The 25912-nt window shown below is 42.6% G+C and overlaps 1 protein-coding gene across 16 annotated transcripts in view; it reads left to right on the top strand.

Moving 5' to 3' along the window:
* The window catches only part of CDH11 (cadherin 11), a 152405-nt gene that overhangs the window by 76131 nt on the left and 50362 nt on the right, over nucleotides 1-25912 (top strand). For 15 of the 16 annotated variants that reach the window (XR_014804892.1, XR_014804891.1, XR_014804890.1 and 12 more), the window contains 1 exon segment: nucleotides 22633-23032. Coding sequence is in view for 13 of the 16 variants with exons in the window: in NM_001244482.1 (NP_001231411.1) it covers nucleotides 22805-23032 (228 nt within the window). In the remaining 3 variants the exon portion in view is untranslated. 16 annotated transcript variants of the gene reach the window in all.

The following is a 25912-nucleotide window of genomic DNA, read 5'->3' as shown; positions in this document are numbered from 1 at the left end:
GATCCAGTGTCTCTAAGAATCCTAAGCAGAAGGAAGCCAAGCGTTGAATCAAACACATGTCACATGTCTGACCTGGTGCAAAGCGCAGCAAGAGTCAGGAGGCTCTGGGGGCAGAGAAACAAAGAAAACAGTATAGAGTTTTTGTTTTTTCGTCTGTGAGAAAGGCTGTCCTAATTAGGAAGTCCTCCTGAGAGTCGGATTGTCTCTAAGATCAGAGAGTCAGGGTTAGTTGTGTGACCTCCGGTGAGTTATTTACCCCCACAGAGTTTCAATTTTTTCACCTATAAAATGGGGGTAACAACAGTAAAAACCCATAGATACGAAGGAAATAAGGCAGGTAGAGTGCCTGGCACAGTATTCAGCCTGCAATAAGGACCCCATAATTTCGAGCCCCGCCCCCCCCCCCAGTATGGCTGCTCTTAGTCTCCGTTGTCCTCTTGGATGAGAGGAAGACCCAATGGGAGCTAACTTCGGAAATTTTATGTTCCCCCTCAAATCATTTTTTGTCCTTTCTTGGGGTAGGAGTTTTAGCCTAAGCCCTACTCTCAGAGAGCAGCATTCACCTCTGCTAATATCTCTGAATGTTAAAGAGTATGACTTATTCTTTCATGGCATCAATAAAATGAGGATAATAATAACTCTTACTTTTGTTGGCTGATGTGTAACATAAGCTAATGTGTGTGAAAGCCCTTTGTAAATTACAAAGTGCTATAAAGTATGAATTATTATTGTGATTGCTGTACTCTAGGCATCTCATAAACAATGCAGAAAATTAAGGATGAGTACTACCGGTATTGAGAGAGCACTGATGCCTTTTTAAGTGTATGACTATAAACCATCAGCACATGGATTTGATACAGCAGCCTTCGCGCTGGCTTGCATCCTGGTAACCGCCCATGGAGAGCAGCGTTCTAGCAGGGACAGTGCTTGTGATGCTAGCAGGCAGTGGAGCACGGTGGTTAGCTGCGACAGCTCCGGGATTCCACCGGGATCGGATACGAGCTACTGATGTGCTTTGTGACTTTGCCCAGAATTACCAAAGGTCTTCTGAACCTCACTTGCCTCATTTGTAAGATAAAAATGGGAATTCTTACCTCACTGAGTTGCTGTGAAGAGTCAACAAGGCAGTGATCACAAAGCTCGGGGCACATTACCTAGTGTGTCACCGGAGGACCTGGAAACCTCCTCACTGCAGCCCCCTTGCTCTCTAATTGGCATGTTCTCTCTTTCACCTGAGGACCCCCACCACAGTGCTAGTCAGGGTTAGAGCCTTACCATCACCTGGGCTCCCAGGAGTCTCACCGAGGCCACTGCCACCCGTGCTCAGCAGCCGAACACCTGGCTCACCCTGCTGACTTTCAATGGCTTCATCTTAATTTGATCATCTGCAAACACCCTATAATAAGGTCATCTTCACACGTACCAGGAGTTAAGAGCTCGGCATCTTTTTGGCAAACACAATTGGAGCTATAATACCATCCAAGCTCATTTCCAGGATTACCACTTAAACACAAATGTGTCTGCTCTAAGCCTTTTTCTCACAGACTCATTCAACAAGTATTCAGTGAATGCTTCCCATGTATTCAATAGCTCAAGCTACCCACTGGAGATGATGAACAAAACACGTTAAGATCCCCATCGTCATGGAGCATTTATGATGCTCTCTTGGAGAATTTCAGTCACTACACCCTCACAGTCCTACAGCTAAGCCTTTTATCAATAATTCCAAATGGCTCATCTAAGAGGATAAGTGAATGTAGCTTCATCGTTCTGAGGTAATCTAAAGAGAGAATACCCAGAGACAAATATTACTACTTGATTAACTTTATTTGCATGTGCACATCTTCAATTCATCCATGGCTTTGCAAAAGTGGCCTGTGATTTCTTAGAGTCTAGGTGGGATTTTTTCCCCTAGTTTACTGGTGGGGTGTCATCACAAGCCTTCCAGACCAAGCACTGCTAGTAGGGTGATTTTAACCAGACTGTGCCACTTATTAGACGGAAGACCGATTAGCCTGTGCTCTGTTTAATTAAGCTTCACTTAATGGGCAAACGTTTTCTTTAACGGGCTTGCTGTCACCTCATCAGTTATTTAAGGCAGTTCATTTCACAGCAGAGGGAAAAAAAAAGAGAGAGAGAGAGAGAGAGCATTAGAAAAAAAAATCCTCATTTGCTCCAATTCGATTGGTCTGAGGAAAAGCTTGTCTAGGCTGTCTAGAAGATGCCTAATTGCCGCTGTGATCTTGTGCTTAGTTTCTATTTAGTCTTAGGCTTCTTATTGAAACGCTAATCAGGGTTAGGTCTCACCTCTTGATGAATGATTTTGTAAAAACTTGATATTCCTCGCTTAGCTAGACATGTCTGCATGCAAGTATAATGCCACTCTGACTGAATGGAAAGATAACTAATGCCCTTAATTTTGCAAAGAGGACTCTGATTTGGTACACAGAGTACAGATCAGGGGAAATCAGAATGAAATTAATTTCCTTCTTTGCATAGGCACCACCTCTGTTTCATCATGAGCCACTTTTCTGTAGTTGATTTTATTGAGGGTTTAGAGAATGCTCAGCGTGTGTATTTGAGCTTATTTCTTGCAGCTGGGGTCAAATTTAGGGTATGCCATTTTATCTAATGTCAGAACTTGGGGAACTTAAGTTCTCTAATTCTCCATTTCATCCGTCAGGAAGGAGTAATTATCCCTACCTCACAACACTGTAAGGAATAAGCATCATTCATGCTTCTAGCTCAAAGTCGAACACTGTAGGCATTCAAACAATATTATTTGCCTTTCCCTTTATTCTCTGTCCCCTCCCCCATCCACCAACCCTTAAAGGTGGGACAGAGGTGGTTGGTTTTTTGGTTCTGTTTTTCCCTCACAGCCATAACACACTCATCTTAAATCTGAGTGTTAGGCACTCTACTGCTTCTAAATTCTAAGAAGCAGAAAATGAATAATTGATGCAAACACCCATTTATTTGGATGAAGGAGAAGCATGGTGATGGACATTGGCTATTTCTGCATTGTCAACTGACTCATTGCTGACTTTCCGTCTTTGCATGCTGCAGTATTGGTATCAATTCAAACATTTCTTTCACCTGCATTGGTTGAAAAGTAAACACTATTAGGACTATATTATTTATTATTTCTGCATTTGGTCTGCCTCGTGCCTACCTTTCCTACCTCACCCATTTCCTCTTCTTGAGCAATCCCTGTGTTTTCAGAGTCCCGCAATCCTATTGCTACCTGAACACAGAATCCAGTTTCACGCCTATGTATGTCCCTGCTGGTCTGACCCTCAATATCTGATTCATTCATATACTTCCAGACTTAATTCTGGTTTATCAAGGAAGTCTTCCCTAACTAACCATGTCCTCATGCCCTCCTTTATGGGAGTCTCCTCTGAGCTCTCTCTGATTTCTTATCAAAGCGCCCTTCACATTCTATTTACCAATTTTCTAGACTGCCACCCAGCGTACCACCACCACCATGAAACACTCAGTGACTTGAGGACCATGACAACATTCTCTTGTTATTCCCACTGCTTAACTCACCACCAGGTTCCTCGCTCATGCTGAGGGTGTGTTTGCTAAATGCATTTTTACGTGTGTGTGTGTGTGTGTGTGTGTGTATAAAGATCCATGAATGCCGCCTTCTGAAATGGCCTTGAAAGTTGTCTGCTAATCTGGTCTGGTACATGTTCCTAATATAAATGATCTCAACTCCCAGACTTGGATAGTGGTTGGTTCCTGAACCTGTGTCAAGTCAGAGGATGAAAGAAGATTATTCCTAATTCCTCAATCAATTAGCACAGTAGATAATCCCTTCATCCTTAGGCCTTTTACACTGTAGGTCACCTGTCAATATCCAAGGGCCCGTTCTACCTTCTCCAGGGAAATCTAAAATCTTTCCTTGCTTTTCCTCTGACCTCAGTTATACTGATGTTATACTGATGTTAAAAGTTCCCAAACCATCAATGTTTCCCCAAATGTTTCCCCAAATGTGGTCTCAGTGATGTTGCTTCTGTGAGAACTAGGCAAGAGCATTCCGAGCTCACAGAGACAATATCTGAAGTCAAAATGATTCTGGGATTTAGGATAAAAACAATTTGAAGCTTGAAGATTGGCTTACCTAGATTTGTACAAATGTTTCCACTTTGTCAGACAAAAATACAGGACTTCCAGTTATATCTGAATTTCAGATAAATAACAAAGAAGGGCTTTGGTGTAAATATTTCCCCCAAATTGTATAGAACATACTTGTACTAAAAAACAGTTGTTGTTCTTTGAAACTCACATTTTGGGAGATGTCTTGTATTTTCATTTGCTACGTCTAGCACATCTACTTTTCACTTAAAGTTAATGACCTGCCTATTATGATTCGATAGGTTTTGTACCAGACATGCTAGGCTTGGAAACATTTAGGCAGGCTTTCTGAGTCTCAAACCAATATTCATTCTTACATTGTGTGATTAGGAGTGAAAACTTTTCTAGTCTAACATGAAGTGCTTTTTCCAAGTTTGTGATGATTATTCTTAGAAATCTGCCCCATCTTAGCAAAGTAAGAATTGGTTCAACATGGGACTCAACTCAAGAGAAGTGAATCATACTAAGGCAGTTTTATCAAAGGTAATTGCAGCATAATTTTGTCCATTCAGCACAACACAAGCCTGACTGCAAATGTCAAGTGGGTGCCCACTGACCCCAGGTTCTTTGTAAAAAAAAAAAAAAATACTGTTTTTTTCCATTGCGTAGGACATTGAGAAAGTAACAAAAGGAACTGTTTTGAGGATAACCACAGCCACACAATAGACAATTTACTCTGAAGTCACCCATTTAGCGAACATACATGGTGTCTAGTTGTCTCCAATATAAATTCCAATTCCCCGTGCTAACTAAGGAAGTGATTTAAAATTTAGCCAGTTCTGAGTGAAAGAATTGTCACTATTCTGCTGTAATCTGAATTTCTCCTCTTTTTCACACTTCATTGTTCCAAAATGGCTTCACTGGGGAAAAAAAAAATCACATCTTGTATTAAGGTCTTCATTACTTTTTGCAGGGGAAAAAAATTATCTTTTCTCATCTACCTGCTCAAAGTGCAATCTCAATGCCAAATCTGTGACCTGTAATGATTTGAAGGAGATGTTGCTTCTCTTAAATACATTCAACAAAAATGTCTGCTTGCTTTTTCTTAGGACCCCAGGAGCATCTTCTCTGGATTTTGGTTTAGGTATAATTAGTCTTTCACTCTGAGTTTTCTCAAAGTGAAACCTCAATCCCTTCCCCACATCAAGAAACCTGCACGCGGCTCACCTGATGGTAGACTCACTTTTCAGTAGGGATACAGTCTGAAAAACCCTTCCCTTTTTTGTGTGGAAACGTAGTTGCCAGGACGCATCCTGTGTAACACTTAAAACTTTTCCTCTTCAGCAGAAATATCTTAAAGGTTTGGGCATCTGTTGAAGAGGGTGTGCAAGCTGGTGAAATACTAACATAAGACAGGGACTTAAATTATGTAGCAGCCAAGGGTTTGGTTCAGTCCCTGAAGGGTAAAGCATGATTCAGCAGCAAGTTGCAAAGACTGCGTAGGCCTGCTAAGACCTCTTCGCTGCAGAACGGGGAAGGGAATGTGTATGTGTCTTTGGGTGTGTGTGTGTGTGTGTGCGTATGTTGGGAGGTGGAGGGTTGGGGGTTGATTAGCTAGAACAACTCTAATGCGGTAGAAAATATTAAGATCCCAGAACCCCGGAGTCCTTGCTCTGGGTTGGTCCAAAGAGCATCCATCTGGGGGAAGAATATAGTCATTACCAGAGATCCACAGATACAGGTAGGTGGCAGCATCATTTACTATCTCTTCTACCTGGATAGAAGGGAGGCCCCAGCCACAGGTAAAAATGCCAGAGGCAGATGCAGACCCCAGGGAGAAAAAGCCAGCATGGCCTAGGTGGAACCTTAAAGCCCTAGGCAGAGCATCAGGCATGGTGAGAACTAGGTAATAGATTTCCCAGGAAACAAGGCATTCATGATGGTTTTGGAGGAGGAATGAGGAGGACACTAGAGTACCATCCATCCACTTCTACCTTTTAAAATTCTACCATCTGTTTCCAGACCTAGGTCCTCTCTCCTTCCTTGGTGAAGTGGCAGTGCCATCCTGAGCATATCCTGACCTCTTTGAGTGATCATCTTTACTGTTCATTTCAAAGAGCTGACTTAATCTGAGGGTGTACTTTTGTCAAATCAACCAGCTTATTCAAATTTGGACCCCCCCCCCCAATCCCCTTACTCCACCTTCACTGTGTGAGTTCTGAGTGGGTTTGATTAGATGGCTAGAGATAAAATGTCTGTGCATGGAAGAGATGGGGGATGGGAACTCAGACCTTGAGGATGTAGAGGATACAGAGTGTCCTGGGATACACAGGGTTATGGCTGGATTCACAGTGCCATGGTTGGATTCAGAAGCAAGAACAGATTCTGAACCAGGAGACCAAGCCTGTTTCTGTGGCCTTCTGGGCAGCCATCCTTGAGATGCAAAAGTGGGTATCTCTGCCTTGGATGTCTTTCCAGGAAGGCTAAGCAAGTCCTTGATGGTAAAGTTCATGACTTATAGTAACTACTTTGTTGATCCTTCTTCATCCTCTCCTTGCCTGAGTGGGGTAACTCTGGTCCAAAGGGGCTTCCCCTCACTGAGTGATGCTGGGGAGACTGTTCTGCCTTCCCAGCAGTGCCATGGATTGCAAGTTTGCCCTTCTGATAATATCTTTTTGGAAAGAGGTACTTGGTTAAAGGATGTAAGAGTCCTGAGAGCCAGGGCACAACCTGTCTCCTGGGGAAACATCTCATTGGACTCTCTCACCCTGGTGCTCTATACACTGATTAAGATTTTCTATTTTTTGTTTGTGTAATTTTGTTAAAGAGAGAGAGGTGGTTATTATCACCCCCTTCCCATTTGCTATTGAAAACAGAACTGAATCTCCTCAGCAGTGTGGGTATTAAAGTGACCAGTGGTCTTCCTGTCAGAGGACACATTTGGGGCTCACCTTGGATGCCCTTGGATGAACCGTTGACGTGTGGTACTTGCCTCCACCACCTAATCCCTCCTTCCATGAGCCACATACCTAATCTTTTCAACGATGATGAGCTCATGAGATCTCACAGAGTTTTCTCACATTGGGCTGGTTCCTTTTGTTAGAAGATATTTACTGTCTGGCTGCCTTCCTATGGTTCCCTGCACCACTTGCATTTTATTACTCATTAACACCTTCTTTGAGGCTGAGGCAGTGAAGGATGTAGAGCAAAATTTTGTTCTAAAGTGGAAAATGTTGTGAGGGAGAGATCTGGAAATCATGATTCATTCCTTCAAGGACTCTTTGGAAGAGTGGGGCAGCCTGGAGAACATCTGGGGAAGGGTTGGGGCAATTCCTCCAAGGGAATGTTCAAGGATTGATGTTGTTTAAAGTGGAGAAATATCTGCAAGACTCTAAGAAGAAATACTTTCTAAAAATGCCAGTAACCTGAGTTCCTTGAGAGCAAAGAAAATGTTTCACTTAAGTTTGTAGCATTTAACCAGTGCAGAAATCCTACAAACATTTATTAAATGGTTGCTGTGTGGAATAAGAGCTACCTGAGCTCTGAGCATCCCCAGAAGGAAAAATTAAGACCTACAGAAGAGAATTACAGAGAGGTTCATCATCAAAGGTGAAAAGATAAAAGCTACTGAATGGGCCACATGTGGCTTTAAATTCTATTTCAGGTGCAAACAACACTGAATGCTCTGAAACTGAAGTGCCCCTACCCCTTGTATCCTTACCTGCAAAAAGGAGGCAATAATAACAAAACTCCCAAAGATGCTAGAGGGAAAGAGGTTATGAAGAATTTATGTAAAGCACCTAATACAGTGCCTACCACATAAAAAGTGCTCAAAAAAACAGAAGCTAGTTTGTAGATGGTAACCCACTAGCAGTTAGCCACTGCCCTCTTCCCCATGGACTGGGCAGTTTCAAGCAGAGGCTGAATAGAGAATGAGTAATTTGCCAAGACAGCTTCTTGGAACTCAGGAGAGCCCAGGCCTCCCATGTGACAAGTACTTGGCAGCTTTGTCCACACTCCCCATGACTGCTCCATTCTCATCCCATATCAAGGATAATTGAAAGACCCTTAGTCTCTGCAGAGAGGCTATATCCCCATTGAGTCTGGGGCCCTAAGACCTGTCACAGCTTTCCTTGTTGGAATCAGCCATCCGCCTCTCCCACCACACACACCATCTCCTAGACAAGGAGCTACAGTGGAGATCAGTGTCCCCAAAAGTCACCACTACAGAACCCCCTTGGGTCCTGGGGCAAACAAAAAGGATGCTGATGTACATGAAAGGAAATTATTTGCAGCATCTGGCAGATTTTATATCCCTATCACATCTCCCTTCTGTAACAAAAACAGGTTATTTACATTTATCTACAATCCACACCACTAAAGGTTAAAAGCCAAAACTTTAGAAATTACCCAAAGAAATGGAAGTTGCCACTGCTGTCAGCATTTCATCATGCTTGTCCTCACCTATGTAGCCCATATTATGCTTCTACAAAGAGCTTCCCAATCCATTAACTCATTTGACCCTCAAATTAACTTGGGAGCCAGGGAGGTCATGCATTATTTGTCCTGCTTTTCATAAGAGGAAACAGGTTCAGGGAGATGAAGTGTGTTGTTGGTTGTCCGTGGTCCCATAGTTTCCTGAGCCTGAAATGCCTCCCTAAATCAGGAGATTATGGGCACTGAAGCAGGAAGTTACTAACCTAACCGTCTCTGGACTGAGACAGCAAGTCTGTTAGGTATCAGGATCTCAGAAGTGGTTTGTTATTTTTTTCCTTTACTTATTTATTTTTTTAAAGCAGCTGAACTGCTTTTCAAGGAAGTATTTTGCCCAATGTCGCTGCATATTCTCTTTGCTGTGGGGTATGGGGCCAGTTGGCTCAACCATCCCGCACCCATTGTGGTCCTTATCCCTTGCTTTTCCAGGCATTCTGCTCATCCTACGGAGAGCATCACCGTCCCACCCAGCCCTTTATTTCACAGATTGGAACGCTGAGGTCTAGATGATGGGACATTAAGGAATGAGTTCATGGCAGCCTTTGACTGCCTAGAACAGTGCTCTTTGTCTGCCTTCATTCGCTGAAAGACGTTTCTGCTTCAGACAAGGAAGGTTCAGTGCCCAAGAACAACACTAGCTAATAATAATTTGTTGTTGTTGTTGATGGACATGACCACTGAGCACTTGAAATGTGACTAGCATATGAAGGAAGTAAATTTTAAATTGTAGTTAATTTAAATGGATTTAAGTTTTAAAAGCTACATGTATCTAGGTTGCTACCATATGGGATAGTATAGCTCTAGACCAGTGGTTCTCACCCTGAATGTATACTGGAACCACCCTGGGAACTTAAAAAATACTGAATTCTGTGGGTTTAAGTTTTTCCTTGGTTTAGAGTAAGGTCTTGGCAACAGGATTTTTAACACCACCCTCCTCCCCCGATTAATTCTAATATGCAGTCAAGGTCTAGAGACACTAACCTAAATTTTAAGTTCCATGAGTGATGGCGTCATGTCAGCATATATGGCACCATAGTCAGGGACAAGGAATTCAGTGAGGAGTTAGCTACATTCCCAAATCTTACGGAACTTTATATATTTTAGGGGAAAGGAAGACATAACTAGAGTTAAAAACACTCATTAAATTAAGGGGGACGGAGTAGGAGGGACTGGAAATTTGGGATTAACAGATGCAAACTATAGCCTTTGGAATGTATAAGCAATGGGATCCTGCTCTATAGCACTGGGAACTATGTCTGGTCACTTGTGATGGAGCATGATAATGTGAGAAAAAAGAATGTATACATGTATGTGTGACTGGGTCACTTTGCTGTGCATCAGAAAACTGACAGAACACTGTAAATCAGCTATAATGGAAAAAATAAAAATCATTATAAAAAAATTGCCTAAAAGGACAGTGTGATCCAAAGGAATGGGAATGGTCATTTCTTCCTGGAAGAGGGATAGGAAGAAGTGGGTCTCCTTGTGGTAATGACTCTGGTAAAGAATTATAAGTAAGATATATATATATTTTTTTAGAAATGCATTTGTAGCAAGAGATGTTTCTGCCAGGCAAGTGAAAACTCACCTCTGTAATTCACAATAGGATTAACCTGGGATTATAGAAAATCTAATTAAGTGAACCATATTATCTGAGACCCACAAAAGACACTTAACGTTGCCTTTGAAAGTTCTGCCTGTCTGAGAGTGTTTGGCATATCCTTCAGAAAATGCTCTGCACGCGTACAGGGCACTTGACTAGTTTGCTGTATTCCATTACTTTCCTTTTATGTTTAACTTTTTTCAAAATAAAATCCCCTTACTTTTGATAAATGACATTAATGCATTTGAAAAGAAAGACTTGGGCTTCAAAGATTGGATTATTTGAAACCACATTGTGATCTTTATGAAGCTATTGTTGGTGTCTGCTTTCTGAAAACAAGAGCTGGGGGGGGACCCTCCGTGGGATATGTAAAGATACAAAAAAATCCATTTAAAAAACCGTGGCAGAGTTTAGTCTACTCTTAGCGTGATAGCTTAGTTTGGAGACGTCCATTAGAAAGAGACCTCCAGAACAGCCCACCCACACTCGGGTAAAAATCAAGCTTCCGATAATTGGAAGCAGCTTGACTTTCAGCATTCCTCACTCCTGTTCGGCGGCTGATTAAGCTGGACGGATGCAGGGACCATGGTGGATTGGGGTCACAGGCTGGCCTTCTCAGAATTCTAAAGGCTCTCGGAGGTGGTGATTGGAGGCACTCTCTTTTTTCGCATTAGTAATTATTTCAGAAAACCACATCAAACCCTTGTCAGTTATTAAGACCACCTTGGGATAATTCCTCCTCTTATTGTTTATGCTTTAAAAAACAGACTTTGTGGAAAGTGGTTCTCTGCAGGATGTCAGATGCTAGCAAGAATATGCAGATTTTTTCCTCTTCCACTTCTCCACTAATCATCTTTAAAGAGCTCCCAGGTCCTTATTTCTTTTTCTTTTTGGCTTTTTAGGGCCACATTCACGACACATGGAAGTTCCCAGGCCAGGGGCCGAATCAGAGCTACAGCTGCCAGCCTACACCACAGCCACAGCAATGAGGGATCTGAGCCATGCCTGCGACCTACACCACAGCTCAAGGCAAAGCCAGATCCTTAACCCACTGAGCGAGGCCAGGGATTGAACCTGTGTCCTTATGGATAGTAGTCTCATTTGTTACTGCTGAGCCATGATGGCGATTTCACCAGGTCCTTCTGAAGGTCCATTCCCTTATGGAACCTGGACTGGTAATTTCCACAGAAATCATTTGAAAGGAGTACCCCCTTTTAACCCAAGTTGGAGTAAGAGAGCAGGGTAGATGCTGTAAAAAATTACCTTTCACTGTTGATGCTTGTTCTGGTTCCTGTATTTCCCCTCTATACAATTAGGATGTTAGGTTTTGTTCACATTGTCTTTTATTTTGCAACTTGCTTATCATTTCTCTGTTTTCCCACTTTTCAGTTGAAGAAGGACTACTAGTGGAAAATCTAAGTTAGGATTTCCTCCCAGTTTTGAGACTTGAGGGTTGATTAATGCAACAAAATCTCCAAATGTGAAAACAGTGCTGATATTGACAATACCGACTCTTGGAAGAACTTGGGAGCCAAACTTACTCTGAATTTTTCACTTCAGCATCAATCCATTGGCGTCACAAGCTTACCATACTTAAAACTGAACTCAAGCTCTTTATCCACAAACCAGTCTTTTCTCCTGTTGAGGCCAGGCGCAGCGGCACTGTCTTCACTCTCCCCAGACTGCAGCCTCATTCTCTGTCCTCAGTTGGGCCAGTTCCCAAGGCCCTTTGCATCTGCATGGTTTTTAGAAAGGCCCTTTTTCCTCCACACAAGACTTATTTTTCTAGTTCAGAACCATATAATCTCTTACCTGAACTACTGCAGTGACTTCAGGAGTCTCTCGGACTCATATATTAGTATCACTGCATTAGCCATCCCTGTTGTAAGTATCATTTTAGCTCTTCCTAAGGGCCAGCTTCCTGGGGCCCTTTGTAAGGCTTGCGCCTTATTGCATGTTGCATATCATATTGCATATTGTATGTATATTGCGTGTCACATCCACATATCCAGGGCTTATAGTACATATTTATGTATTCTTGTTGAAGGAACAAAACTCCTAATGTACCCTCTTTATCATCGGCTGTGAACCAGCCTACGTTAAGTCCTATACAAAGTTCTCTTCATGCACCGCGTAGTTTCAGTTTAGCATACCTCCTCCTTTAAGACTAGTCCTAGTGTGTTTCACATTTTCAGTATGGCAGTATGGAGACTCACAGAGGCTGGGTCGTACCTGTAGTGAGTAAGTAGTAACTCTTCAGCTGTAATCTTCTAACCCTTCTAACTTCTGAGCCCATGTTCTCAACCATTTTGTCAGAACTGCCATTTCTCATGTCAGTTTATCCCATGTGCCTCTGACAGCATGGACTCCATCCATCTCCTGACCAGAATTTTTAATGGATTCCCATTATCCATCAGGTAAAGCCCTGACTCCTAAGGCTGGGTTTCAAGACTGTCACATTAGCAGGGCTCTGCAGTGCCTAGTCCCAGAGGATGCCATTCCCATTAAAACTTATGTAAATGAGGCCTCCTGGAGCTGTGCGTGGAGCAGCCCTGCTAGCGGGAATCCACTTTCTAAATGAGATCTTCATCTCCCTCCATCCAGGGAAAGTTGCTTTGTCTCAGCACAGCACAGACTCACAGGCTCCTGCAGACATGGAAGACCCTTAATAGCTATGACGGGTCTTCTGTTTTGTAGAAGGATAAACCTGGTCCCAAAGGGAGAAGTATCTTTTCTAAGGACACACAACTGTTCACTGGCAGAACCTCTGCTACGACACAGGTGTCTTGACTTTTTTCCCAGCGATCTCCCTATTGCCCAGGATTCCTTGGAAATTCAGAGAAGAAAAAGCTATTTTCTACATCCAGACAAATGGTCTTCACAGCTGCAGTACTTCACCCTTGGTCAGAGGAAGAACCATCTAACTTTTCATCTTGATTATTGTAGTTCACTAGGTTTGCTGTTTGATGATAAAAGAAAGCATTTAAGTTAGTGCATGTATAAGGAGATTTCTGTCATTCAGTGCATGGGGCAGTGGAAACAACCTCAGAGAAATTCAGGTCCAGAAAATCAGTAGGGCTGGGCATCGTGGAGAGAGCAGCTGGAGGCCAGTCCTTGATTGCCACGATCTTCAGAGAACAGGGCCATGTGTTCTGCCATTTACATGGCTTAGGGTCAGAGGCCACATTTGTTTCTGTTTGGTTTCTAACTGACTTGCTCGTACCTTGATTTCACTGAAACATTGGCTATACGATGTCACTGTGTGGCTACTTCAGTCCCCAGGTGCCTTATAACTTTACTGTTTCAGATCCCTTACTAACTGGCAAATGGTTTCTCTTTTCTTTCATTCAAGTTCCCAGGAAAATCTGATTCACCCAGCTTATCATTTTGACGCAGGTTACACAGTTTGAAACAATTAGTAGTTGGTTTATGGTTTGGTTGTCACTGGACTAGATATGATTCAGTTAACCACGGCTCAGGGTAAGAGCAGAAGCTCTAGATGTGGGAGATTTTTTTTTTTTTGTTTTGTTTTGTTTTGTTTTTTTTTTTTTTTTCAGGGATGCACCCATGGCACATGGAGGTTCCCAGGCCAGGGATCCAATCGGAGCTGTTGCTGCCGGCTTATACCACAGCCACAGCAACTCGGGATCTGAGCCGAGTCTGCGACCTACACCACAGCTCATGGCAATGCTGGATCCTTAACCCACTGAGTGAGGCCAGGGATCGAACCCACAACTTCATGGTTTCTAGTTGGATTCGTTTCTGTTGCACCATGACGGGGACTCTGGGAGATTGTTAACATAGTTTTTTACTTTGAAGAGGCTGGAGTAGGCAAGTACTGAAGGCAGGAGTGATTTGTTAACAAATTCATCTGTGGTGATGTGGTGACTGAGTCCTCTGTTTTCTTATACCCAGTCCAGTTTGCACTTATCACATCATACTATCATTTATCTGCTTGGACCACTGTCTCATCATTGCTTAAGTAGAGTCTATAGATCAGAGATCCATTGCGGCCTGTGTATCTCCAGGGTCCAACCCAGGTCTGGCACTGTAAAAAGTTACTGCTGGATGATGGCACCAGCAAACAAAAAACATGTTACAGATATTCACTTCTCTGAGACAAAGAGAGATTTACATATATGCCTTTGATACCACAAATGATATTACATTATGTTGAGCATCTGTTTATCATTACCATTTTTTCCCTAATCTTCCCTTAGGTACTTTCACTCATGTAAAAGAAAAATGGAAAATGAAATTTCTCTCGTTCCACACATGCATATAGGGTGTTTATTCACAGCCTGAGATGACACTGCTGACAATGTTATTTCCTCTATGTGTTGATATATCTTATTCACTTTAATGATTAGCATTTAAAAATAGTGAGAAAAAGACTATCTTAAGGATTGAATAGAGCAAAAATAATAAGTTCTTCATTGCACACATTGTATCTAGTCATCATTTGAAGATGGTTTAATGAATTGAAAAGATAAGAGTTCCCGTCTTGGCTCAGTGGTTAACGAATCCGACTAGGAACCATGAGGTTGCAGGTTCGATCCCTGGCCTTGCCCAGTGGGTTAGGGATCCGGTGTTGCTATGAGCTGTGGTGTAGGTCGCAGACATGGCTCGGATCCCATGTTGCTGTGGCTCTGGCATAGGCTGGCAGCTACAGCTCCGATTAGACCCCTAGCCTGGGAATCTCCATATGCCGCAAGTGCGGCCCTAGGAAAGACAAAAAAAAAAAAAAAAGAGAGAGAGAGAAAAAAGAAATAATCAGTGATTCTCTATGTTGGGGTCTGGGGACTTAAATTGGATTCCTATGATAATCTGTGGCCATAAAAGCCTGAGAACATAAAGGCTGATTATGCATACTTAAATGAAATTTACATTTAATAAAAATTCTTTTCAATGTCAAGTACAGTATGGAGTTTAGATCATCCTTGGAGATGGATCATGTATCTCCTTCCTTGTGTTGAAGATCAGAAACATCCACTCTTAGAGTTGGAGAGCCAGGTAAAGCCAAAGTTTGAATTGGAACTGCAGCCTTGCCAGTGTTTTAGAGTGTACCCTTGAGTGACTGACTTAACCACTTGGGGCCTCAGTTTCCTTGCAGATAGTATCATAGGTGATATTTACATATAGTTGTGGTGAAAATACAATTAAATGGTATATACCAAACCCTGAGCATATGGCCCAGAACTAGAAAAATAAAGCATCTAGTCAAGAATATCTCCAATTATCATGACCTAATTTTATACAGCCCATAAGTGATGGAACCAGGCTTTGAAGCCAGGCCTTTCCAACACCAGGCACGGAATGATCTTTTCACTTCCAAAGCTGACACTCCTGTGGTTCTTGATTTCTCGAGAAGCAGACAAATTTATATTGGAGCAGTTTTAAAAATTCCATTTGCCCTTCAAGAATATCATGGTCATTGATAAGGGGCCCTCTCCGGTGCCTGCTTTAACATTTGATTTCGATGTCAGAGAGTGGAGTAACATACACAATGCCTGTTTTGCATTCTCTGCTGTGTATTTTGCACCTGAGCAGAAGTGATTATTACCCCAAGCTTATGCTTTGCTTCGAGTGTAGAAAGGGGGGAAGAAATGTGATTCAGTAGTTCTTATAATACTTCCCTTCTCATTCTCTGTGATTTCCACAGACATGGCATAATTCCTTTGATTTGATTTGAAGCTAGAGACCAGCTCAGTGCTGAGTGATGAGATCTGAACGGGGAATAAAATATGCTTGAATTAATTTACATAATGGAATCCGATTGGTTACAAAGCTGTGTTTGTTGCAGTGGGGACTAGAGCCCCTGAGCTCCCAAACAAGAGGACAAGTGCACTTGCAAAATAAGGTTTTGAGTTCTGGTGGGCTCGGTAATATTCTTCATGTAATGATAACATGGTCTTTAACTGTAAATTAACTCTCTGGAAATGAAAGGAACAGGTCAGTCTGTCTGATCCTTCCAGCTCTGTGGGGGAGGAAAAAGCTAAAAAACCAAAACCGCCTGCTTTTTTGCTAAGCGCTTTCGTCTTTCTTTCTCTACCCGATCACAATTTCCAGCAGGAGTTCAAATATACTTAAACACCCATATATGTCATTTTCTTTTACGGAGACAAAAGCAAGCACAGCGAGAGAGTTTTATGCTCAAGGCACAGTAGCTTATGACGGCTATCTGCTCTCAAGATAGAGGGGCGAGCCTTCCACTTAGAGCTGGTGGTTTTGCAAATCCATTTTCCTGTCATGTTATTACTCCTGTGACTTTCAACAACATTTATTTTTCCTTTCAAGCAATACGCTCCCATTATAAAATAAAGTCCTCCCCTATGTTTTAGTGGAACCCCAATGCTTAGACATCCTGGCACACAGCTAGAAAGTGCTCTAAGGATTGTTCAAGAATTGCTTTGGGGTCTCTATTAAAACCAGTTAGAACATTGATATATTTTCATAGTTATTACTGATGTCAAGGCCTTCTTAGGAGGATGATCTCCTATTCGTTTTCATGTGTGATTCCTGCAAAACCTCTACCACCACATACATCAACCAGATGTCTAGATTCTAGAAGCATTTCTAAATAATAAGAACAATTTTTCTGGGAGTTCCCGTCGTGGCACAGTGGTTAACGAATCCGACTAGGAACCATGAGGTTGTGGGTTTGGTCCCTGCCCTTGCTCAGTGGGTTAATGATCCGGCGTTGCCGTGAGCTGTGGTGTAGGTTGCAGATGCTGCTTGGATCCTGCGTTGCTGTGGCTCTGGCATAGGCTGGCAGCTACAGCTCTGATTCGAACCCTAGCCTGGGAACCTCCATATGCTGCAGGAGTGGCCAAAGAAATGGAAAAAAGACAAAAAAAAAATTTTTTTCTGAACTCATCTTTTTAACCTATACCTTTAGACATTCTGAAACAGAGAGTTTAAAAATAAAAAGCAAAGATTTCCTTTTGTGTGCTGGTGCTGTTTAAGGACTCAGTCAGTTGTTCTGTGTTGTCGATGAACTTATATAATAACCTTCTGTTCATCTTCACTTTGGGGACTGATATAAAATGCTTTATCTTCCTCTCTCTGCTTTGGCATTAATATTTTACTTACAATATTACCCCATCACCACCACAGTGCCACCAAAACAAAGTATTTTCATCATAAGACTGTTGTGTGTATATTGAGATGTGTTCATATTTGATCTGCAGCCTTCTCTTAGAGAAGCAATATTACATAAGACTGTAGAGGATAAGAGTACAGGTCTTAGAACCAAACATCCAGGGATCATATTCCAGCTCCTACATTTTCTGGCTCTGTAGTTATGAGCAAGTTACTTAATCTTGCTGTACCTCAGACTACTTATCTGTTAAATGGGGAGACAATAATACTACCTTGTAGCATTACTGTGACAATTTATGACTCAACTCATTGAGAGCACTTAGAAGAATGTTAGGCAGACAACAGCACTGAACAAATGTCCACTCATTAACACTTTCATCGCAGTCATATTATGAGTATATACCAAGTTCTAATGATGGTTTACTATAGGTAGCTTATAGATAACTGTTTGAATTGCAATGCCAATATGAACGTTATGAACCTCAGAAACCAACAAGTGGTAATGGTTGGTATTGCTCACTGGTTAAGACACAGACTCTGGAGCCAGATGTCATGGGCTCAAATTCAGCTCTACAATTTATCAGAAGCATAGCTGTGCACAAGTTGCTATATGGGCTTCAGTTTCCTTACTTTAAAATAAAGGTTATCACAGTACTTATTAAGTTTGTTATAGAAATCAATAGACAAGTTACTATTTGTCATGGTTTTTTTTCTTTCTTTCTTCTTCTTTTTTTTTTTTTTCCTTTTTGCCACCCTACAGCAGATGGAGTTCCCAGGCCAGAGATCAAATCTGAGCCACAGTGGTGACCTATGCCACAGCTGCTGCAATGCTGGATCCTTTAACCCACTGTGCCAAGCCGGGGATTGAACCTGTGTCCTAGAGCTGCAGAGACACTGCAGCTCTTGTTGTGCCATATTGGGAATGCCTATTTGTAAAGGTTTTTTTAGAGAAATTGCTAGAAAAAGCTTTTACTAAGTAAATTTCCATTCTGAAATTGAATTAAAAAATAACGTCTAAAAATTCATCTTAACATACCTGAGATTAACCATTAAAATACTTTATATAGTACTTACAGTCATATAAGCACCCATAAATAATGGTTCCAATGAACCATTTTTAAAAGCAAGTTGGCTTTGCTATTCTTTCCAACAGAAGATAGACAATTTCACCTTTTTAATAAAGCGTGAGATTTATTGTTTACTGGTCATGTGGAAACTCAAATTCATCAGTATCAAGCTAGAATTTTTTTAAGGGGAAAAAAGTTGTCATCTAGTTTCCACACGTTTAGTGTCAGAAATAATTGTGCTTTACAGCAAAATGGCAGCCAGAAGAAAGAGGTGCAGAAATATCAACTTTAATTAAACCCTTTCTTTCAAATAAACTTCACAGTTTATATGCAAGAATAATTTATCAGCGTGTGAATGAACACTTAATACTTGGCATGGTGTAAAATGGGCAGAGATCTTAATGCACCACATGTTTTTTCCTCTCTACTTCTTCTTCTTGAGATTCTATGGTGGCAATGTAAGTTTGACCTTAAAAGCATGGGGTTCAAATTATATATTCAGCTATTATTGGAGTCCTACTTTGAGCTCAGGCATTGGGCATCTAGTGATGAAAATATAGTCTCAGCCATTAAGAGGTACCCGGTCTAGTAAGGAGACAGTGTAGGAATCAGAAGTACCCCAAAATAATCTCTCACAAGAACTCCAACCAAAAACATGGACCTGGAAGCCACTTGTAGAAAAGGTCAGCCAGTGGCCTCACTTACAGAGAATGAGGTAGAGCCATGAGAGGGGAGCTGAGGAGGTCCCATCACAAGCTAGTGGCAGACTCCTAATCATATCTTCAGCTTTCTGACTTAAGCACAGCCATCTTCCTTTGGCTTCTCATTGCCTCACTTTAGGTCTAACTCCTCCATAGGTCCCTCTCTATGTTCTTGCCATGCAGTTTGCCTTGTAAGAAACAGCATTTGATGTATTATTGAAATGCCTGAGTCTCAGGGTGACGCTGTTAAATGATGACACTGCCTTTTGAATCTTTCTCTCTCTTCCACACAGCCATTTACATATTCTGAAATCTGTGCACCACAAACACTAAACTGCCTATTCCTTGGAAAGAGACTTTACATAATACATCGTAAAATGGTACTGAGGGCAGTATGGACACCTTAAATGACTGTACCTCTGTGGCCTCCCCAGGTACTATTTTGCCATATTACAAAGGAAGCAGAAGGGCTTGGGTTGGTGAAGTCAGAGAGCCTCAGAAAAGAGGGGGTTCTGCACCAAAAAGAAATTTAATTCCACCAGTTCCCTTATTTTTGAGGCTTCTAAGTCCTGATGGCTGTGGTAGCTAAGTGAAACTCTCATTCCTCAATTCCTCTCCTAGAGAAAGCACTTCACCCCCTCTTCCGGGCATCTTGACCAGCAAGGCAAGAACACCTCCTTCTTCTGAGTGAGTCTTGTAGGCTTGGACTGTAGCACTCTAGAAGGGGAAGAAGAGACCCAGTGTGTGCCCTGTCCCCCTTCTGTCCTCAGCGTTGCATGTGTGCACCAATTCTTGTCATTCCTGTTGTTCACATGAGACTCCAGAGGCTCAGACCGTCCAAATGACATGCCCAACGCCACCCAAACTGAAATGCATGGAAATGTTTTCCATTCCAGGTCTATCCAAGCTCCAAATATAGATACATTCCACTCAGCCAAGATGTAGGCACCCTCCTTCTTGTTCCCCTCTTCCACACAACAACTTCCTCCAAATCAGACTTCAAAGAATTAGATGATGGTTTTTACTCCTGCAACGCTCAAGATTCTCACCAATTTTATTGGTACAGCCAATGGAAAACAGTATGGATATCCCTTAAAAACTAAAAATAGAGCTACCATATAATCCAACAATTCTACTCCTGGGCATATACACAGAGAAAACCATAATTTGAAAAGATACATGCACCCCCGTGTTCACTGAGGTAGTATTTACAGTGGTCAAGACACAGAAGCAACCTTAGTGCTCATCAACAAATGAATGAATAAAGAAGATGTGGTATATATATATGCAATGGAATATTAATCGGCCATAAAAAAGAATGAAATAGGGCCATTTGAAGCAACATGGATGGACCTAGAGATTATCATACTAAGTGAAGTAAACCAGAGAAAGACAAATATTATGTAGTACCACTTACATATGGAATCTAAAAACAAATGATACACATGAACTTATTTATAAAACATAAATGGACCCACAGGCATAGAAAATACCATGTGTGGTGGGGGTAAATTAGGAGTATGGGATTAACACATACACACTACGATCTAGAAAATAGATAATCAACAAGGACCTACTATGTAGCACAGGGAACTATACTCAGTGTTTTGTAATGACTTATATGGGAAAAGAATCTGAAAAGGTTTTATACACACACACACACACACACATATGAATCACTTTGCCATATCCCTGAAACTAACACAACATCAACTACATTTAAAAACATCAACTACATTTAAAAATAAAAAAAAAAAAAAAGAATCTCACCAATTTCATTCAGACCCACTGGGGCTGACATGAAGTGTCCTCCTCATGCCCAGTGATTTTCTGAGAATCCCTCATCCATGGGTGGTAGTGAGGACCATCTGGTTCTGGGAACTGGGGCTCTAACTGAGGTGTCTGAGAGATGTTCCAAGAGGAGAGGATGATTGTCCAGAAGAAAGTGTGAGGTCCTAAGACAGGAGAATGAGCAACAGAAGTTCTTTAGGAGAGAATTAAAGCACCAGAAAGACTAAGGATGGTCGTAGTCTCCAGAAAGACTAAGTCCAGCACCAGAAAGACTAAGTCCAGTGAAGAATCCCAGGAACCTGAGGCAGGAGTGAAGGACCAGGGAGAAGAAGCGGAGTGCTGGAGAGAGGACTGGAGTGCCTGTAGGTCAGAAACCACAAGGGACATGGAGAGGTGCTAGTGGCTCATCCTGACTCTTGATGAAGAGCTTAGCCATGGCTGAGTGCCAGGAACAAAACCTTTGGACCACTTGGTGGGAAATGCTCTTCTATTTTGCTTTCCCTTGTTGGACACAGCTTATAAAATAGCCTTGTTAAGACTTTCAGGTTAAGATAGGATATTTGGTTTCTTGGGTGGCCTTTCACCAGACAATGGCAAATCTTGCTCACTGAATTGATACTGTAGCCTTCACTGATCCACCAGGGAAAACCAAATGCTTTATTTCCTTGACGAATATTTTAGAGGCTCTTGGTGTCCATCTCAGGGTCTGCCCTGACCTCTCGTATCTAGAACTCCTTGCTGGCTTCCTCCTTCCCTGTACAATCCAGTATGCTAAACAGTTTGGGGACATGCTGTGCTTGTAGACTGCTCTGGGCTTTGGGGCACACTTTTCCTTCGACAGGGACATGCCATCCATTCCCTTCTCATCACGGCAGCTTATCTGAGGGTGACGCCCATCCACCCCGTCCTCTAGGACGTCTTCCTTAACTGCCCCCACTTTCTGCCACCTTCAGTCCTCTCCCGGACACCCATAATGCCCTAAGTTTCCCTATTACAAAAACCTACCCAAGCATAATTATTATCATTAATAATAACAGATAAATATGAAGCACTTACTGTATGCCAGGCCTTGTGCGAAGAAACTTAAGGGGTATTCTCATGGTTCCCTGTTTATTTTTATATATTTTTATTTTTTTATCTTTTTAGGGCCCCACCTGTGGCGTATGGAAGTTCCCAGGCTAGGGGTTTAGTCAGAGCTGCAGCTGCTGGCTTTTGCCACAGTCACAGCAACACCAGATCCAAGCCTCATCTTTGACCTACACTGCAGCTTGTGGCGACACTATCAACTAATCAACTACAATTAAAAACAAAAAAACAATCTCAGTGGGTTAAGAATCCTTAACCCATTGAGCCAGGCCAGGGATCAAACCCGGCTCCTCATGGTCACTAGTTGGGTTCGTTATCGCTGAGCCACCGCGGGAACTCCTGGTTCCCTGTTCAGACCTTGCTGTGAGGACACTGATTCCTGTGCCCATAAGAGTCAGTGAGCTTTCATAAATGAGGTAGCTGAGCTCCACGTCAGCCCACCCCAGGCCCAGAGCTAGTAATGGTAAGACGGACACTCCGACCTGGGCGTCTGGGACCCACAACACACACGTTTTATCCTCATATAAACCTTGAGGGGTTTCTTTGTGTGTGTGTTCACCTCGCCAACCACATGGTGACGGCTGCCTCCTCAGCACCCAGAGCAAAGCCTTCACAGGCTCCAATCTGGGTCAGTGTTTCCAGAAGGGAACTGAACTGAAGTGGGGATGGAGCCTACGACTAATCTGACCTTTCCTTCTGCCGGCAGAGGCCGACCGGGGAAGCGGGCAGCCCTGACGTGATGTGCTGGGTGAGGAGAGACCTTCCAGCCCGAGAGAGGTCAGCGTGACACGTCCGGGACGCCACCATCTGCCAGGCCACCGCACGGTCAGTGGAAGGGGTGACAGCCGCATTCTCCTGTGCCTACCACGGAACCAAAAATGAAGGAGAACTACTGTTTACAAGCCGCTCTGGTGTGCCTGGGCATGCTGTGCCACAGCCAGGCCTTCGCCACCGAGCGCAGGAGCCACCTGAGACCCTCGTTCCACGGGCACCACGAGAAGGGCAAGGAGGGCCAGGTGCTGCAGCGCTCCAAGAGAGGCTGGGTCTGGAACCAGTTCTTCGTGATAGAGGAGTACACCGGGCCTGACCCCGTACTCGTGGGCAGGGTAAGGCTGCTGTCACTCCATACTCGTTTCCTGCGCTCCACCATCCCTGTGGTAGGGTACGGCCAAAACAGAAATCTAGGGAGGAAAATAGTAATGGGCTGGCCATTCGGTAAAAGCCACAAAATCATTGTTTATACATCATTCCAACCTTTTTTTTTTAAATTTTTTTTATCCATTCATAGACTTGTCCATGCTAAGAACACTTCTGTTTTTCACTTGAAGTTATGCCTTAAAAACTCTGTTTTTCAATGGCTTCACAGTAGTCTACTGAATAAAAATGACTATTTATTGAACCATTCTCCAAATGGAGGCATTTCCCTGACCCCAACTTGGCTGCCGTTCTTTATGTTCTTTTTCTTTATTTTCTTTTTTGCTTTTCAGAGCTGCACCTGTGGCAAATGGAAGTTTCCAGGCTAAGGTGTCAAATCGGAGCTGCAGCTGCCAGCCACAGACACAGCCACAGCCACGCCAGATTTGAGCCGTGTCTGCAATCTACACCGCAGCTCACAGCAATGCCGGCTCCTTAATCCACTGAGCGAGGGCAGGGATCAAACCACATCCTCATGGTTACTAGTCAAGTCCTTAACCCACTGAGCCCCAAGGGGAACTCCCCGTTCTTCGTTTTTTTTTTTTTTTATAATGCTCTGTACTCCTTTTCTCATAGCTTTCCTTTCTGTAGTACACACGTCTGTATATTCATCTGTCTCCTTCACTGCACCATAAGATACCTTCCCTGAGGAAGAGTGTCATCTGTGTGTTCTCAGCTACGAACGCCAGCTTTGGGGAAGCCTCTGTGAATATTTGATGAGATGAATGAACACCTCATACCAATGGGTGGGAATTTATCTGCTTTGGCTTAGGGATGGTGAAATCTATTTTGGAAAGCTTGCAAGCCCTAGTACCATGCAGAAATCCAGCATTCTCTGTGTGCCCCATCCAAAAAGTACAAGGGCAGAAAGAGAGTCCAAGATATATTTGAAAAACTGACTGCCTGCTATTGCTAATGAAAATACAGCCATCTTTCAGGGGACCGTAACATTCACTACGAGGAGACAGGTTTGCATATGCACAAGAGCAGAAAACCTGCAATGAGAAGGTGCAGAGCGAGGCAAATGGTAAATGCGGCCTCACAGAGTTTAGGGACTAGTGCAAAAAGAGACACTTACCTAAGCAATTAAACTAAAATGAAGAGTAGAATAATGAAGAAATTCAGCAGATATGATTGTGAATTTGCACCGTAATGTTTGGGAGGGATGAAGGGAGGTTTCATGGAGACAGGAGTGATAATTTGGGCCCTAAAGATGAGTGGGAGTTTTCCAGGGAAGACGGAAGGGGCAAGAGACGATGGGAGGGGTGCTCGCTTCCGAGTCTCACCTAGGCTGTTGGAATTATCTTACTTGTTCCTTAACATGAGAACAGCATTCCACATTTATGGAATTGACCTCTTTGAAGGAGGTTTGCATGACTGTCTCGGTCATACTGTTCAGGGTTGGGAAAGTGCCCTTTTGAAGAGAAGTGCCAAAGCAGTTTCATCATTTAGATCCAAAGTGGAAAGATTAAACCCAAATAGAAGTAGTCTTGAGAAATGGGAGCACAGGAAAATAAGTGGCACATAGAATTCCTTCCATCAAGAAGATGGGCTCTGTGCTCAGAGAGGAAGAAGAGACGTGGGCCACAGCAAGGACTGTGGGGCTTGAACAATGCAAAGAGCTGCGCATGAACTGTTCTGAGAAAACAGACCCTCTGCCATGGGGCCTTCCTTGGTGGGGAGCAGCGTGTGTGTTAGGGTGAGGGGTGCAGAAGAAACAGGACCTGTAGGGCCATTTCAGCATCTCTATGGAGCAAGCAGGTGTCATCCCTACTAAAAGACAGCAGAGAGAAAGGGGGGAAAGGGGACATAATGAGTGGTCTTTCAAACCAAGGCATATGAGAATGAGTCCAATGTCAGATTGGATGGGGGTAAAAAGAAATGAAGTATTTGGATCCTAAGGATCTTCCTTTTGAAATAATGCTGATCTGTGGTTCCCCATGAAAGGAGGATTCAACTAGATAACTTGTTCCCTAATAACCTTTGATTTGATGACATTCAAGGTTGAGTGATTTAAGATGTGCTGAAAAAGTGGAATTTGGCAAACCATGGACATTTAGATTTCCTGCAGGAAGCACAGTCTTCTGTTACACTGTGCTTTGCCGAGGGGAAGCCATCAGTCTTGGGAGTTAGGAATTGGCTACGTCCACCTCAGCAGCTGGATCCCTTGATAGCACTGAATCGTTTCCCAAACTGCTTTTTCTCTTGAACCTAATAAATATCATTGTTGGTTGTATGGATCATATTTGTCGGGAGGGGGTAGGGGAGGAACTTATATCCAACTTCGAACTCTGAAAACAATATAAACATAAGGAGCAGCATATTTAATTTTTTTTCAGTTATTTGATTGGTCATAAAATGTGTTTATTTCCCAAGAGTCTTGCCGAATTCATATGTAATATATGAAGGCCCCTAGAAACGTTCCTTGTCTAGACACCCCCATTAAAGTATTACATTGATTTTCTTGTTCTACATTCATATGGCCAAGACAGGTCTTTTGCCAGGTCTGAGGCAGGGAAAACAAACAAATAAAAACTTATATGGGGGGTTGTGGGGAGAGCCAGGGGAATAGGGGCAGGGATCCTGCCTTCACTGTGGAAACTCCTATGAAAACAAGCAATTTTATTCACCTTTTCACTTCATATGTTCAAACAGCTTTGCACATTACTCACAAAGTACCTTAGTCATAAGAAATGTGTGGCCATAATTTCATGACAACATATGGCTTGTTACAAATAAGTTCTGAAGGAAGGTATTTTTTTTACTTCCTGAGACACACTGTGGATTAAAAT

Source organism: Sus scrofa, chromosome 6 (genome assembly GCF_054392235.1).
Source record: "Sus scrofa isolate SSC_HxYL_T2T_F1_AM1 chromosome 6, Sscrofa_HxYL_maternal_Yorkshire_Landrace_v2.0, whole genome shotgun sequence".
Taxonomy (NCBI): Eukaryota; Metazoa; Chordata; class Mammalia; order Artiodactyla; family Suidae; genus Sus; species Sus scrofa.
This window is presented reverse-complemented; position numbering and strand designations above follow the sequence as displayed.